The sequence below is a fragment of the Pectinophora gossypiella genome, chromosome 22 (genome assembly GCF_024362695.1).
Source record: "Pectinophora gossypiella chromosome 22, ilPecGoss1.1, whole genome shotgun sequence".
NCBI lineage: Eukaryota > Metazoa > Arthropoda > Insecta > Lepidoptera > Gelechiidae > Pectinophora > Pectinophora gossypiella.
The window spans coordinates 10,330,552-10,348,070 of record NC_065425.1 but is presented as its reverse complement, the minus strand read 5'-3'; the positions used below and the strand labels follow the sequence as shown (position 1 = coordinate 10,348,070).

Sequence of the window (17,519 nt, the reverse complement as noted above, 5' to 3'; positions counted from 1 at the left end):
AATAGACCAAAAACACATACAAAACATAAATTTTATAATTATGACAACTAATGGTTGATAATTTCGCCACTGTTTACAAATAATTCGCTGGGCTCAGTGGCTAAACTTTTGCTCTTTGATTGTACCTCTAATTATACCAATTGGGATGTAGTGCTTATATATGCATGTACATATATGTATGCATACTGAATATGAAAAAATGAAAAATTAAAAATATTTTAATTCACTTTACAATAGTGTATCTAAGTTAGGGTTGATGACTCCTTTTAAGCATAAAAGCCTGTGTTAGGAGGTATACTCCTTCTTTATAAAACATTCTAACATAACACTATACTCCTTCTAATGACCACCATTTTACATGGATGATTCCCAAAAGACCCTATCCATTCTCATTTATTATCGATATAATCAAAAAGGGTCCACTGTTATTCATTTACTTAAATTAATACCCGCAAATAACAATAAAACCCAAAATCATTTATTCGACGTAAATATAACATCTTACTAATATTATAAATGAGAAAGTTTGTGACTATGGATGTTTGGATGTTTGTTAATCTTTCACGTAAAAACTACTGCATGGATTTTAATAAAACTACAATAATGTAGCTTATGCAACAGAATAACACACAGGATTTAACAATTGAAAAAAATCGGAAATTCTTACCGCGGGAACCGAAATCCACGCGGACGAAGGCGCGGGCAACCGCTGGTACATAAACTCACGCCTATTTCCCACCGGAGAAGAACCACCAAGCAGAAACTTCGATCCTGACACACTTCTCTTGCTTCCTTCACATTCATCAATCGCTTCATACACGCACGCCGGTTCAGAGTAGATCATAATGAACATCTCCAATTTGGTCCTACGTCCTTCTAGGTCTTCCTCTGCCAGCCCCGACCACAAACCTTCGCTTTATATACTGCTTTCGTAATCCTATTATCCTTCATCCGCTCTACGTGTCCAAACCAACTTAACATTCCCTTCTCAATCTTAGTCACTATATCGTCTTATAATAATAATAATAATATATCGTTTATTTCAGATTTAAAATCCATACATTAAAATAGATACCACAAACAATTAAAATAGTAAAAATCAAATACAAATTAAACAATTTAAAATTAAAAATTAAAAATCAATAAAATCACATTAAAAAAAACAAATCAATAAATAAAAGCGAAGTGGTTCTACGCGGTATGGTGGCCTATCCACACCTTAAGAAAAGGTGAGTCCCACCGGTCCACCAACGCCCTCAGGATGCCGTTAGGCACCATATCTCAACAATTTGTAACGATATTTGCATGCTTATTTTGATAGCTGAAAAGGAGGAACGTAACTCACATGGAAGTAAAGAGTACCTATTTTTATTTAGTACCCTCTTTCAGCATTTATCGCTACACCCACAAACTCCCACTCACCACCTCACTCACTTACTACATTCACTCGTTCACACTCACACACTTCCCACTCACTCACTTTCAGTTTTTTTTTCTTTCACTTTTTCTTTCTCTCACTTTCATACCCACTTTTCTCAACCAATTGTCTCAGACGTCGCGATAAGCTCATAAGTTCGCACCCACCGGGCTCAGGCGTACGGTCACGAGCATTAATATGTATACACTTTGGTACCATGTCACATTAACTTTTTTGACAAATTGAACTGTAAGTCTCACTAAATGTCAAATATGTTAGTGCGACAGAGTCCTAAAGTGGGTACATTATATTGCTCATGACTGTACCACAAATCAACAATCAGTTTTGTATTTGTCCATTTTTGATAAGTGGATCCCATACCATAGAATATACATCAAAACGCTTCCTAAAAGTGGCTTTGGAACTCCCAAACCATTTCTAGAACAATCTCGCCGTAAAACTATCCCGAAATTAAATATAACCGTAGTCTGTGCCGTACCGTACCCACTATAAATCTGTTCGGAGGTAGGGTTGCCACCACCTTACATTTATCTCTGCTTTTCTTCAAATACAAAATACAAATACATACATAACATACATACATAAACAGCCTATATACGTCCCACTGCTGGGCACAGGCCTCCCCTCAATCAACCGGTGGGGGTATGGAGCATACTCCACCACGCTGCTCCACTGCTGGTTGGTGGAGGTGTTTTTACGGCTAATAGCCGGGACCAACGGCTTAACGTGCCCTCCGAAGCACGGAATCATCTTACTTTTTCGGACAATCAGGTGATTCAAGCCTGAAAAGTCCTTACCAAACAAAGGACAGTCTCACAAAGTGATTTCGACAATGTCCCCATCGGGAATCGAACCCGGACCTCCAGATCGTGAGCCTATCGCTCTAACCACTACACCACGGAGGCTGTTAAACAAAATACAAATCTTTATTTGTAACATAAGCTAAATGTCAATGGTAAGTACATTAATTAGGTATATACATTATTATAGCAAATAAATTCATTTAATTCATAGAATTATGTTCTTAAACAACCACTCTTTTATGAGCTTTTTAAAAGATTGGGTGGACACTGCATCCAGTATTACCGGTGGTAAGCGGTTATATACAGATGGGCCTGATATATATATATATATATGTATATATATATTTTTAATTATTGAATACAACGAAAAATTAACAAAAAAGAATAAAATAACACCGCTAAACCCCTCACGGGTTTGTCTCGGCGCTATAATCCGCTTACAATTACTTAGTGCAATAACAAATAAAAAAAAAATAGAAAAAATATTATTAAAAACAAAAAAGACCGAAACGGTATAATAATAAATAAATATTAACATCGGAGGCATACACAAACTACAATGTTTGCGAAAACTTTACCTACGTATTGTTTACAACAGCGACCGCACGGCGACCGATCGAAGCAGATAACAAGACCGGTTAGCTAGCCTATTAGAAGTACAGTCATTCCGCAAAAAAAAAACAGATTGCTCACTCTTTTTTAATTTGTGTTGGGGTGTTACCAATTGGTTCTTTTGATTAGATTGGCACCTCCTTCTCCTGCACCTTCGAGGACTTTGAAACGAACATATGGAAAAAAACAAGCTCCCTGTTCACCAGAATGAGGAACAGCCCTAACAGCATCCTGGCGACTTTGGCTGATCGGTGTTTAGTGCATAGAGTGACGATCACAAGAACTTACAGTTCTTATATAATAGAATAGAATAGAAATAGTTTATTATAAAAGGGCGCCATACAAAAAAAGACAATAACATCATATCAAATTTCCACTAAACAATTACAAAAAAAAGCAAGACGGATGTTTGTTGAAATGATCATAAAGTGGTGGTGGACGTCCTGAGATAAAAGGGCCTCACTCAGCACAAGTCGCGGCGTGAACCACGAACGAACTTACAGTTCTTGTGATGGTGTTTCTACTTCTTCTTCACTGCTTCTACGATTCTTTCTTAATAATTATTACTAACAATAGTTCCATAAGTCACTTTTTAATAACACAACTTATATTCCCAAATTCTCCCACTGGCAACCCTAAGTAGAGTCGATTTATCACAACGATTCCTCCTTCCAGAGACAATCGTATATCGACTATTGAGACGCAACAAGTGATACGTACTCACGGTCTTTTCGTGTGAGGTCTAAGGTCAACGACCGCCATCACCAACCCTGGGGTCTTAGCCATATTGCAAACGATTATAACAATCGACAATGTCGAAATATCGGGAGTCTCATATCCCCATTCAAACGCGGTAAGAACCCGTTATTATGTGCTTTAATTATAATCGACAGTGATTGGTTATTGACCTTCCAAGCCACACGAGAAGACCGAGGGCTTTGGTATGAGTTATTGTTGAACCGCCAATATCAGTCAAAACAAATTACTTGTCGATCGTCTCGTTCACCTAAAACTATTGGTAGCTTCTGAACCTTCTTGTTCTTCTATCGTGTGGGTTCTGAAGTGAATTATCAACGTCCTCCACTCTGATGTCAGAGCTTTATTGAGCCGCCAGAGACCCCCAAAATGACTCATCCACCTGGGCAACCTCAGGCTATCGTATGGGTTGTGAGGCCAATGATCGACCTCATCAACCTTGGCATCAGAGTTATTATAGAGCCGCCAAAGACCCCTGACATGACTCGCGTAACGAGTCACTTACTTAAATAATAGTCGGGGAAAAAGTATTTAGTGTGCCCTCCGAAGCTTGGATCATCCAAACTAGGGATCACAAAGTAACTTCTGTGATGTTTCCACACCGGGATTCGAACCCAAGAAAGCTCAACCACTGGCGGAAGGCGTCTGAAATTTCATCATCATCAATTTAAGAGCCACGCTCTTGTCGGTGTAGCATTTTCCTTTCCAGTCTATCAAAGGCCAATTCCTTGACTTCCCTATAAGACACGACGTTAACCTTTTCTTTAATCTGTTCCATATAAGCTCTTCTTGGTCTTCCCCTTCTTCTCTTTCCTTCTAGCTTTCCTTCTATGATGTTTTTAATGAATTCGTCGTGACTTATTAGGTGTCCAATCATCTTGCCTCTTCTGTCCTCAATAATTCTCAGTATTTGTCTCTTTTCCCTTACTCTTACTAGCACTTCCTCATTTGTAGCCCTTTCTGTCCAACTTATTCTTTCCATCCTCCTCCAACACCACATTTCAAAGGCCTCGAGTCTCTCTTTGTCCTTCTGTGTCAGTGTCCAAGTTTCACATCCATAGAGGGCTATACTCTGTTGAAAGGTCTGAAATTTAGCCGAGTCGATTTATCACCATGATTTCTCGTTCCAGGGACAACCCCATATCGACTATAGAGGCGCAACAAGTGATACCCACAGTCACTTGTGACCTTGCCTCGGACATATCGACCAGTGAAGCGGGAGACACCATGCCTCCACCCATGGAAGAGAGGAAAGACCACCTTAAGGTAATATTTTGTGGGCAATGTTGGTTTAAATGACATATACAACGAACAATCGCCGGCCCGCACCAATTAGTATGAGTCCTGTGCTCGGTTTAACTTAAGCATAGAGTAAGGAATAATACTACGTCATCATCATCATCAGCCGTACGACGCCCACTGCTGGGCATAGGCCTCCTCCAAAGATCTCCACGACGATCGGTCCTGCGCTGCCCGCATCCAGCGGCTTCCCTTCAACAGATCGTCGGTCCACCTTGTATCGGGCCTACCCACTGAGCGTCGTCCGACACGTGGTCGCCATTCTAGAACCTTTCCGCCCCAGCGGCCATCAGTTCTCCTCGCTATGTGTCCTGCCTACTGCCACTACGTATAGAACAGCAACTCTCCGCTCCACACCAGCGGCTGAGCTAGGTTTACCTCACCCTCTCTCGAACATAGTTTAGACTTGAATCGTATGGTGTCAGACGACACACAGATGCGCGTGTACGAAACGTCAATGTGTGCTGTCTGTGTAAAACGAGGTTATTTGTATGAAGTGTCCGGGGTGTGACTTTAGTCTAAATGACCGTAAGCCGTTAAGGAGTAAGGGAGTAAGCGTGAATTTTTGTCTCGCTCGCACTTACGCATTAAGGCGGCACACGGAAAGAACAAGGTTTTTGTAAAGAGTGTCTAAGCTGTAGTATAGATAAGCCCCTATTTCACGGTGTGGGTTGCGACAAATGAACCAACCCAACAATCAACACTTCCGCGATTGACATAAGATAATATGTCGACCCCATACATTTTTATCACTCTCGCTGTTGATTGTCATAACCGTCATCATCTTCTCCGTTTATCTAAGCTGAAGACTTGACAGGTCCAGTTTTTTACAAAAGCGACTGCTTGCCTGACCTTCCAACCCGCGAAGGAATAGCCAACCCAATACAGATTAGGTCACATACCTTTGAAAATGCATTTTCCGAGAACGGGTTTACGGGTTTACGGGTTTACGGGTATATTAAATAATATCTTACAAAAACTAACAACACTTTCAAATTCCAGGTAGTAACAACAGCACAAGTCCAAAGAAACCTTCTGTCGACGTGTCCATTGAGAAACTCAACGTTATCCGTCAACGGAGAGTTGGATGGACGGGGACGAGCGCCCAGTGTCGCTATTGACACAGACATGGTCTCCGAGATGGAACCATCATCGTCAGACTCAGGAGTAGTCAGTCGTTGTGCCGTCGTCAAACCCTTAAAGCTAAGAATCTTCAAGAAAACAGAGAACAGAAGACCAGAAAAGACTAAGCCCAGTAAAGCAGAACTCGAGCCTGCCTTACCAAAACAACATAAGCCTAGAGACCCTGAAAGAGAAAAGAGGAGACTAGCAAGAAAGAAAGAGAAGAGAGCTACTTTAATATTAGGTTTAATTATGGGCAGTTTTATCGCGTGTTGGCTGCCATTTTTCTTTCTCTACGTCTTATCAGCGGCGTGCAGAGCGTGCGTTATACCAGCGAGCGCGTTCGCTATCGCCTTCTGGCTTGGGTACATGAACTCTGTCCTTAATCCTGTAATATATACAATATTTAACAAGGACTTCAGAAGAGCGTTCAGAAGGATACTGTTCAAGTGATGTTTAGCTTACCTGTGCTGTTATCGATGTGTCGCCAACAGGATCATGTTGGCTCAACAGAGAGCAGCACCAGGTCTTTACAATGTACGTTAATTCCACTTCTCATTGGACTGCATAATTGTGCTTATTGCGATAAATAGTACCTACAGTTACACGCTCCATCTTTGGTTGGACAATTTTGAGTGGCGTTATAATATTAAGATATGCATTAATACAATGATATGATGACGAGAAAAAGTACGTATATTCTCTACTCTTTTCGTCCGCGATGATATAGATTTCTTCTGTACTGGCAACACTAATTGTTATCAGCCTATACCCTAGCCTAGTTATTGTTACATGCCGTTGCGAATGTTGCCACATAATAAAACTCGATTACAAATAAAACCTAATTGATAAAAATAATTGGAATTATATAAAAGGAATTGTAAAAAATAAATCACGTTACTCAATTTTGTTGAGCCAAAGACGGAAATAATTCTAGTAGTGCGATTCAAAATTCGATATACATAGTACGAGTTACGAGTAAAACTAACCATTTTAAAATCTTAGGCCAGCTTGTTCATATTTTTATGCTTTTTGTAGAATGAATAGCAAATCACTTCATGAAAACTAAATTGTAAAATGGAAAAGTAAAATTTAATTCGAATTGCAAATGCAAATTTAAATTACAATACAAAAAAAATTCATGTTATGACTAAGTACTCAAAAATTACAACAACACATTTGAACATTTTGGTGAAGTAAAATATGAAATAAATGGATTCCATGTAACAAATAACAATTTAAATATTTAAAAATACCAATTAAATTGAGGATCCCAAAAAAAAATATTTAAATTTTACATTTGAAAATATTATTTTTATATTTTACATTATATACTTGACTCTTAAATAACTAAAAACTGAAAATAACTGTTCAATTTTGATATTTTCGTGCTCTAACATATTTAAATAAATAAAGGATTGAACTCAAATACATTCCTTTTTCAAAATAAATAAACTAATAAATTTACTCATGAAGTGATTACCATAGTCGTTTACATTATAATTTTTAAAAATGTATTGTAAAGATTATAAAAGTATTATTTTTCGTAGTTACGTAGCGACTATAGTCTGTAGATACGAAAACTGCAAAATCACTAATGGATTTGAAATGATTATACATATAAATATAAAATAATTACTGTATCATATTATACTAAAGGAATTACCTACATATATAGCTTTAATATATTGAATATTATAACCATAGCTTGTTCTAAACTTAGCGATATTATTATTTGTTATATCTGCAAGGGAATATTATTATTTTTAAATAGAATCTCATTTAATGTACAATGACGATACGCTGAAAAAAACACACTTTTTTAATTATTTTTTTTAGATAGGCACTTTGAAACTCTTTAATGCTAAATGAATGTGTTCATAATTAAATTAAAGATAAAAATGAATAAAATATTTTAGTTGATAAATTATAATGTATTAAAGAACGGACTTGTTGCAATTAATATTCCGAAGCAGTGAAATAAAGTAATTTAATAAAATAAATCACATTTAAAATTGGCCTCAACAAAAAAAGATCTTTTTTCATGATTCCCTTGCAGAGTTTACCTACATACGCTTAAGACACGTACAAATATTTGATAATTAACTGTTTAATTATTTGCTAACTTTAATGTCCTAAGATAACATTACAACGCTTTAAACCAAACTCACATGCTTAATCCTATTAAAATATAGATGGGGAATCAAATGTTATCATTAAGACGTATCATCTTCTTTCGTGTCGATAGTAACTCGATGAAAGTAATCTATAATTTATCACCCCAAAATGCTTGCACGGCAATAGCAAGGGAGGAGGCTATCATCAAATTCTCCTGCGCGCAGGTTTTTGGGCACAGTGGACATGCGATTAGGTGGGACATGGTCTGCGGAGCTGCTCCACACCCACACAATAATCATAATTATTCTCACAATTCCTTTAATTTTAAATTATTATTATTTTCTGCTTATTGCGCGTTTAACTGCCATTCCGACCACTGTTGGATAGGATAATCTCTAAATAGGTAATCATTTATTCGTTCTTATTAAAACTAAACTTTTTTTGTTATTCAGGGTTCAGATTACATATCTCTTGAATGTTGTTTTTAACGTAACTTACTGTACATTTGCCGCCAATGACATTAACTACTTAGCCGGACACGTGAAGATGCATTGATTCCTCATAATATTACGCACATAAAACCATTTTTAAATCACAAAAATAAATTCACATACCATTAATAAAAGGAATTAAATTATCATTGTAAAGATGAGGTGAATGTACTGAACATGTTGTGAGTCCAAAATTGGTTGAAAATTGCATTAACATGCATATATTATTTTAGAAAAATGAAAAAAATAACTTCTATTTGAATAAAAAAATACCTAAAATTTTCACACGTTTAGCCCTTTCCTTTCCTTTAGAAATAAAAGGGATGTGGTGCATATTCCACCAAACTCTTCACGCAAACCAAACCTTAAAAATAAAAATAAATCGTCTTTACATAGCAACATATAACTTTTTCTGTTTTGTGGTCTCCGCGTAGCCCAACGTATTAATAATGTATATATTAATAATTTTCATCTAATAGTGCACTCGTAACATGTACAGGACCTGATAGATATAAAACTTAAATTAAAATAAAAAATGACTGTGCCCCTGTGCCTATCGATCAAGCACTACACACAATAAAATGCACTTAATTAATAAATAAATTTGTCTTACTTAAGTATATAATTCTTACGGACTTGCCTTCACAATCTAAAAATGAATCAATCAGCAATAAAAACAATATTAGTTACTAATAACAAAGTATAAAAACAATACTATGTTCTTCCAATAATAACACCAAAGTTTAATAAGAATTTAACAATAATATTTATTAAAAAGTCCTTGCGAATTATGTAATAAAATAAAAAGCAAGTATGTAAGAATTTTAAATAAAAACAAATATTATTTTATTTCAATTTAGTAGCGCTGGTCGCGAATACGATATTGGTAATATAATTAAAATTACTTTAAAATTTTAAATATAAATGTATATATTATATTAAGTAAGCTAAGTTGTAAAGTATACACTAAGTTTTAAATAATATAATTACTACTAAACCAAATGAGAACACCAAAAACTTCCTGTAATTTTATCTTAAACTTATGAACTTATATCCAAATTATTGGATTTACTTTTGTACAATACTTTCAAAATTAATTAGACATTTGTAATCGTTAATAATTTCATTGTCTTGCATAGTTATGTACAAATTAGTTTATCGATATAATAAAAGCAAGAAACCAAACTTATGATTAGATTTAAATAAAAAATAATCTCCTTTTTCATTTTTATTTTTTTATATAATTATCAACTAAACCTACCTACGACTGAATAATAGTTTATATATCTTTTTCATCCTGCTTAATAATGTAAATAATGTACTCTGAGTAAATGTATTTACATTTTATATATTATTATTATTATAAATGAACAACAACGACAATTTAATTCTAAATCGGTGTAATCTAGATATCTACTTTTGTTTAGAAACCTTAAGTATTTAGTGTAATTTTAATATAAGTAAAAATAATAAATTTGTAACACCATTGCCGTACTAGATAAATATATATTTAGAGTGTTAGAGTATAATCATTAATATGTACTTGTGTACTGAAAAATAAGAGCAATAGATTGAAATGTTTCATTTGTGTTCTATCTATTATAAAGTTTTCATAGTCTTCCATCGTGTGTGTGATCTTATTGAAATAATAGAGATAAATCTGCCATCACTTAATACACCAGCAATCTTTTACGTAGGTTGTTTCTTTGCACATATAAATATACTTAATAATTATAATATTAATAAGATTATGTTTTGTAAAAATAACTTTTTGTAAAAAAGATAAATTGTTTTTATTTTTCTTTTAAAATTACGCGGAGTAATTGTTTGATTTTATAGAATTAATATTTAAAATTAGAACCCCACAATTGTGCACTGAGCCCTTGCCTTTTGTGCTGGTTCTACTTAAAAAAACAAGAGGGAAAAAAACCTCGCGAAAATCGTTCTTGTGACATTTTGCCTTCTGCAAAAATCGCACGAACGATAAATTCATTTATTAGCATAAATTTACATTCGAAATGCAATAATTTTTAATTATTCTACAAAGCAGAATAATTTGAGAAGATTGTCCTTTCTTTATATATATCACAAGACGCTCTGAAACAGGTTTTTGTAGTCTTTAAAAAAGTATATTTATTATGAAAAATTACCTGTAAGTACATGATAGTTATAGTTATATCATATATCAGAAATATAAATTGAAAAACCTATTTAGATATATGATATAATTCCTTGTCAAGTACATTTCTTATTTAGAATAAAAATAACCGTTTAGATTGTTTCCAAATTTAATAAAATATATAAAACAATTACCTATAGGTCGATATCTATGAATTAAATTAGAAAAAACGTTCAATAAAAATTGTTCTAAACTTAAATAGCTATTTATACTAATATAGTTATATTGTAACTTATATTATATTAATTATAGAATTTGTTAAATATATTTTAATTTTAATTGGGATACCTATGTTATGTTTGTGTCATTCTTTAATATTGTAATCATCTAAGATGGATTATGACACTACTTGAAACTACTAATTCTTATTGACTCAAATGTAAATGAATCTATACGAAGTACCAAATATACAAATTTTAATCTTTAACCTTTTGTTTTAATTGTATTTAACCTGAGTATAAAGTGAGGAGTAGAATTAGTGCATTATGATACAGAATAGAAAGAAGAAAAAATATTTATTCCGCAAAACATAAATTAACATTAATTAGAAATAATAAAATTATTAATAATTATTACTTATACTTAATGCCGAAACGGCCTCAGCTCAGCAAATGTCTGTTTAGCTGTAGACTATGACTTTTTGTTTGTTCGGGAATCAAAAAGACATTGAAAGGAAATAACTGGATTACATGCCTTATACTAATGTACTTACTTAATAAACTAAATGACATAAATATGTCAATCCCATACATATTAAAGAAAAAACATATAAATTCATACACGTTTATATTGACATCCGACATTAATTATACACTACATTTGTTTCGATTAACTACCAATTACATACATACATACATACATACATACATACATAAACTCACGCTAATATCCCACCGGGGTAAGCAGAGACTATATAATTCCATTTGCTTCGATCCTGACACACTTCTCTTGCTTCCTCCACATTCATCAATCGCTTCTTACACGCACGCCGGTTCAGAGTACTAAACCTTTTCTAAGGACATCTCCTATTACCAGTATTTATTCAATACGACTAATATAATTAAATATCTGTAGTTCAACCATGATCATTTTTTTATTAAATTTGCAATGAGAAGGTGCAGGCAAAGGAACATAGCCATACAGCCTAGACATATAAAATTTTGCTTCATATAAATGTTCCTGAAGGCCTAAGACATTTTTTATCTTCTAGTCTTTGTCTTCAAGGCCGAAGCAAATTCTTCTGTTTCGTTAAATCGTCTTCATTGTATTGTTTTCGAAGGCTAGGCATTTCTTCTGTTTGTTTTCTTTGACTTCAGTAAATCATTTTCGGAGGCCGGAGCCATTTCTTTTATTCAATTTTTAGTCTTCATTAATCCTTTTCGCTCCCGATCGTCAACTGTCTTCTTTTATTTATATTTTTCTTAAAAATGTCCGCCATTATGTAAAGGACTGGACCATAGAGTTTTGGCCAAAGGAGTATATACTTCATTCGGCGACAACATCCATTTTATTCGATTGCACAATCATTTTTTGTAATCGTTTGCAACTTAGTTAAGGTAATCCACCTCATAACCCACACGATAGAAGAAGTATACTCAGTAAAATATCCCCATTGCCCTTTTAAACGCATCGCAGGCTTCACTCAAAGCTATAAATACGACCAATTTGCTACTAACTAGATACCCTGCCGAAGTGAATTCCCATATTTAAAGCTTGGTACATATAGAGGCGGTTGCTCAGCGCTCCCCATTTGTCCGGCCAAGTAGTTAATGCCATTTGCGGCAAATCTGAGGCACACCCTGTAGCCGCGGTAGCCTAGTTGGTAGAACGCATGCCTCTCACTTTGTCGCAGGTTCGAATCCAGCATAAGTCTAAAACCAATGATTGTCAAATTTATTTTCGAATTCATGTTTGGATCATTAAATGATTATCACGTGCTCAGCGGTGAAGGGAAACATCGTGAGGAAAACAAGCTCGGAAAATGGTGTACGCTGAAACTATAATAATATAAGTTTAGTTTTATTTACATAATCAAATAATATAATAATTATTTTTTTTAATGAAGTTAAGAAAATAATCAAAAGTTCATTTTTTTTGCACGGAAGTGCACGTGCGCGTACTTTCCCCCACTACGACACTCGATGCTCAAGAAGTATGCCGGGATTTATATAGAACGGTAACTCTTCGCCCCGCACCAACTCGTATCGGGCGCCGACGTCACCCCCTCTGGGTCTTACTTTCGTCTTAAATGTCCGTAAGTTGCTAAAAAGCAAGTTACGCGTTTGAGATTTTTGTATAGAGTGTCCGGTATGGGATTCCGCCTCTGTGTATTGGGGGCCTAAATAAATGCCCTTTAAGTTTCTTGGCCTCTGACCTTCAGTTAATAATTACGTTTCAACCTGTACCTAAAGTAATATCTAGTGTAATTGCCTTAGGTAGGGAAGTGCGTTCCTCCTGCTCAAAACTCGAATGTTTTTCTCGAATAATACATAGGCTTATTTACAACCTAGTCAAATGAGATAATACCAGCACCCCACTCAACAATTAAACTTAGATCGCCACAACGGGAACCCCAAAACTAAATAAGTAAATTGCATTCAGTCGAAACCGGGACGTTTTGCTATATAAAGCATCATCATGATCAACCCATTAACGTCCCCACGATAGGGAGATCGGGCCTTAAACCACCACGCGGGCCCAGTGCGGATTGATGGTTATTAACGACTGCTAATGCAGCTGGGACCAACGGCTTAACGTGCTTTCCGAAGCACGGAGGAGCTCGAGATGAAAACTTTTTTTGTGGTCACCCATCCTATGACCGGCCTTTGCGAAAGTTGCTTAACTTCAATAATCGCAGACCGAGCGCGTTTACCGCTGCGCCACCGAGCTCCTCAATATATAGAAGATATAAAGTATAATTACTTACAAAATATAGGTATCTAGATAAAAAGTGCGTGAAACTTTAGGTACTGTGTAGGGTCATATTTTACATAGCTTTACGTGCATAATTTGTTTGAAAGTTGTTTGCAAAACTGTAAGGGTACACGTATAAGGATCTAAATATTAAAATAATCTCATTCAATCTACTTTTAATACTTGCGGTCACTTCGATATTATGCAGGTCCAAGGAAGCAATGTACCTTCATAAATGGTAAGTGTATACAGGTGTGAGGCAAGATGATTGGACATCTAATAAGACACGACGAATTCATTAAAAACATCATAGAAGGAAAGCTAGAAGGAAAGAGAGGAAGGGGAAGACCAAGAAGAGCTTACATGGAACAGATTAAAGAAAAGGTTAACGTCGTGTCTTATAGGGAAGTCAAGGAATTGGCCTTTGATAGACTGGAATGGAAAATGCTACACCGACAAGAGCGTGGCTCTTAAATTGATGATGATACAGGTGTTAGTGACATCGTAACGAACACTGAGGGGGATGATTCAGGCCATGATTCTAAGTTAATATCAAGTGGAATTTCCTGTCGCAAAATTAATGATTTTTTTTTAAATTATTTTCAGTTCCATTCTTGTGGAAATTCCACTTGATATTATGTCTGAATAATGAGCTGATTCACCCCCTCAGTATTCGTTACGATGTCATTTACACCCCGTACAAACTAAGTACGTACAGGTAGCCATACAAGTGCGTAATGAGTGTTAGTGACACCGTAATAAATACTGAGGGGGATGATTCAGACCATGACTCTTGAGTTGATAACAAGTGGAATTTCCTCTCGGAAAATTCATGAAAATTTTAGTGTTTTTTTTCATTATCTTCAGTTCCATACTTTGCATGTATTGTTTGTGTTAGAGTGTGTGTATTGTGCATATGTTTGTGTGTGTGTGTGTGTTCGAGTAGGTGTGTGAGGGAGAATAGTATACAGGGTGATAGTGACATCGTAATGAAAACTCTGAGGGATGATTCAGCAAATGATTCTGAGTTGATATCAAGTAGAATTTTCCGTCGCAAAAGTATGGAGATAATTATTACGATATCACTAACACCCTATATACACGCTCTTCAGGGATACAGGCTGCTATTTTCTATGTAATTATATGCGGAATGATCAACGTTTCTCAATCGTTAATGCCTGTCTACCCCACAAGGGACTCGGTGTTTAAACAAACTATCTGAGCTGAGAACAGGCTGTGCAAACTTAAGGCCGTTTTCCCAGCGGATGTGAAGTTTGTTAAGACTCCGAACATGAATTTGAAATCGCATTTTCAATTAAGCAAGTGTAAACGGGTCAATTCCCAACGGAGGGATTCTTACTTCCTGCATGTTTATTTACATAATATATAAACATAACACAAAATACGCTTACGACTTTATCCCAAATGGGGTAGTCAGTACGATAAGCTGCAAAAGTCCAATTAGTTTCTTCCACAGTAAAAAAATAAAATTTTTAACAAAAAAAACCGACTTCAAACGCAAAACTAAAAAGCAATAAATAAATTTACTTCGCACGAAGTAATAAGTACGTATTTTCAATTAGTTAATTAGTTTTATAATTCTGAAGTCATTACAATATCAACAGCCTCCGTGGTATAGTGGTAAGAGCGTTAGGCTCACGATCTAGAGGTCCGGGTTCGATTCCCGATGGGGACATTGTCGAAATCACTTTTTTGTATAATAGTATCTTGGCTAGCCTATCGTCGGACAAGGCTAAAGAGCTATATTACCTAATATGTAAAATTGTGTTTACGTAGGCGATAATCTAGGTTAGTCCGATGGGGTGGCGTGCTCAATATTTGACAAAACCCTCTTTATTAAATAAAGATTAAAAAAAAACGATAAATAAATTGGTTACTTCTCCCCCACCCTCTTCCTTCTAGAAGCTTCTCCAGACATGCCGAAACACGAGTTACCCTTAATCTATGCATAATTTTTCTTGCATCTTATAAAGCTTTAAGCTTCTAACAAGTAAGTGCTTTATGTAAAAATATTCAGCTTGACTTAGTTCTACATAGCAGCACAACATTTACCAGATCCCATTACTTAAATAAAGTTTAAAACTTAGTCCAGAATTTCTTAGTTGCTTTAAACAAACTTGTATCTTGTGGAAAACGGGGCATACTCACTTTTCAAGGGCTGAAAATTAGCTGAATAACATAGAATAAAAAATGTAACTCAGATCATCTTACAACAATCGGACAATCGGGTGACCAGTCTGCAATGTCCTATCCTAACCAAACTAGGAATCACAATAAATCACAAATTGATTTCTATGTTTTGTCCCCGTCAGGATTCGAAACCGAGACCTTCAGTTCGTGAGCCCAACATACTATTTAGTACACATATGTGCGAAATACCAGCTGCATGTAATTTCAAACATCGCCAATGCCGCTGGAGTAAAGTTGAGAACATCTCCTCTCGAGACAAAAGACTTAATAACTCGTAAAATCGTCGCGGCAACTTAAATTAATTTACAATTTAGTAATTACAGAGGAAATCCTGCTTTTATAAATACAGCGTTAGACAAATTTTGGCGAAGACAGCTCCGAGTATTCAAAGGTTGAGATATTTTGTACATCCCTCACAACTTGCTAGGGTTGTCGACGGTTTCATTTTTTTAAAAAAAGAAGTGACTACTGCCTGCCTGTTAGAAATTAAGAATAAATAGGTTTTGCATAACATAGCATCATCATCACCAAGAGGTAAGTAGGCAGAAGTGTATAATACACACCCACTCCCCGCCAGCTACGTTTAAATCCCATGTATGAGGAGAAACTATTGCCAAACGACCTCCATGGTCCAGTGGTTAAGTGTTGGGCTCACGATCCGGAGGTCCTGGGTTCGATTCCTGGTGGGGACATATCACAAAAATTACTTTGTAGTCCCTAGTTTGGTCAGCACATTACTGGCTGTCACCTGATTGTCCGAAAGTAAACTGATCCGTTCTTCGGAAGGCTCGTTAAGCCGTTGGTCCCGGTTACTACATACTGATGTAAGTAAGTAGTCGTTACATGAGTCATGTCAGGGGCCTTTGGCGGCTCAATATTAACCCTGACACCAGGGTGGATGAGGTTGGTAATCCACCTCACAACCCACACGAGAGAAGAAGAAGATAGTAAAGTGTGATACATACGAGTATGTTGTAACCAAGAGATAAAAAGGTATTTACATGTACATAGTATAATCAAACATTGCTAGAGCGTACTCGCCAACAAACTGGTGTCAGTTTGGCGAGAGAATGTTATGTGCAAAAATGTATAATTATGGTTCAAATAAAAGAAAGTACGGGTCAGTCGAACGCGAACAGTCGCAGCGAGCGGACGTGGCTCGAGTTAGTCTCATGCCAACCGTCGTAGTGAACGCACGTATCATGCAGTCAGATCGTGGAGTACTATGTCACTCACCTAGAACTTGTAGGGACTTAATAAACGTGACCAGGAAAGAACGCTAAGCAAGTACTGTTCACATGTCATGGACCTTATTGTGTATCATGGGGGGTGGCGGGTTACCTCTCATACCACCAGAGAAGTTATTTGTATCGTGTGACCATTCCAAAAGTGATATTTTAAATGTGGAATTAAATAAAGTGATATTGATTCAAAGGACTGCTATTTATTTCCAGCTCATCATCATCATCATCAGCCCATTAACGTCCCCACTGCTAGGGCACGGGCCTTCCCTATGGATGGATAGGGAGATCGGGCCTTAAACCATCACGCGGGCCCAGTGCGGATTGACGGTTATT

At 36.0% G+C, this 17,519-nt stretch overlaps 3 protein-coding genes across 7 annotated transcripts in view; 1 reads left to right on the top strand and 2 right to left on the bottom strand.

Annotated features, from left to right (window-relative positions):
• The window catches only part of LOC126377061 (alpha-2Db adrenergic receptor), a 595,604-nt gene extending 588,311 nt beyond the window's left edge, over positions 1–7,293 (top strand). For all 3 annotated transcript variants that reach the window (XM_050024692.1, XM_050024693.1, XM_050024694.1), the window contains 2 exons: positions 4,740–4,875; positions 5,911–7,293. In XM_050024692.1, coding sequence (XP_049880649.1) covers positions 4,740–4,875; positions 5,911–6,483 — 709 coding nt within the window. In that variant the 3' untranslated portion in view covers positions 6,484–7,293. The remainder of the gene's footprint in view (positions 1–4,739; positions 4,876–5,910) is intronic.
• LOC126377187 (homeotic protein empty spiracles-like) overlaps positions 1–17,519 on the bottom strand; it is a 352,173-nt gene that overhangs the window by 6,586 nt on the left and 328,068 nt on the right. The gene's annotated exons all lie outside the window — the stretch shown is intronic.
• Positions 1–17,519, bottom strand: part of LOC126377107 (TGF-beta-activated kinase 1 and MAP3K7-binding protein 1-like) — a 558,148-nt gene that overhangs the window by 472,316 nt on the left and 68,313 nt on the right. The window lies entirely within an intron of this gene.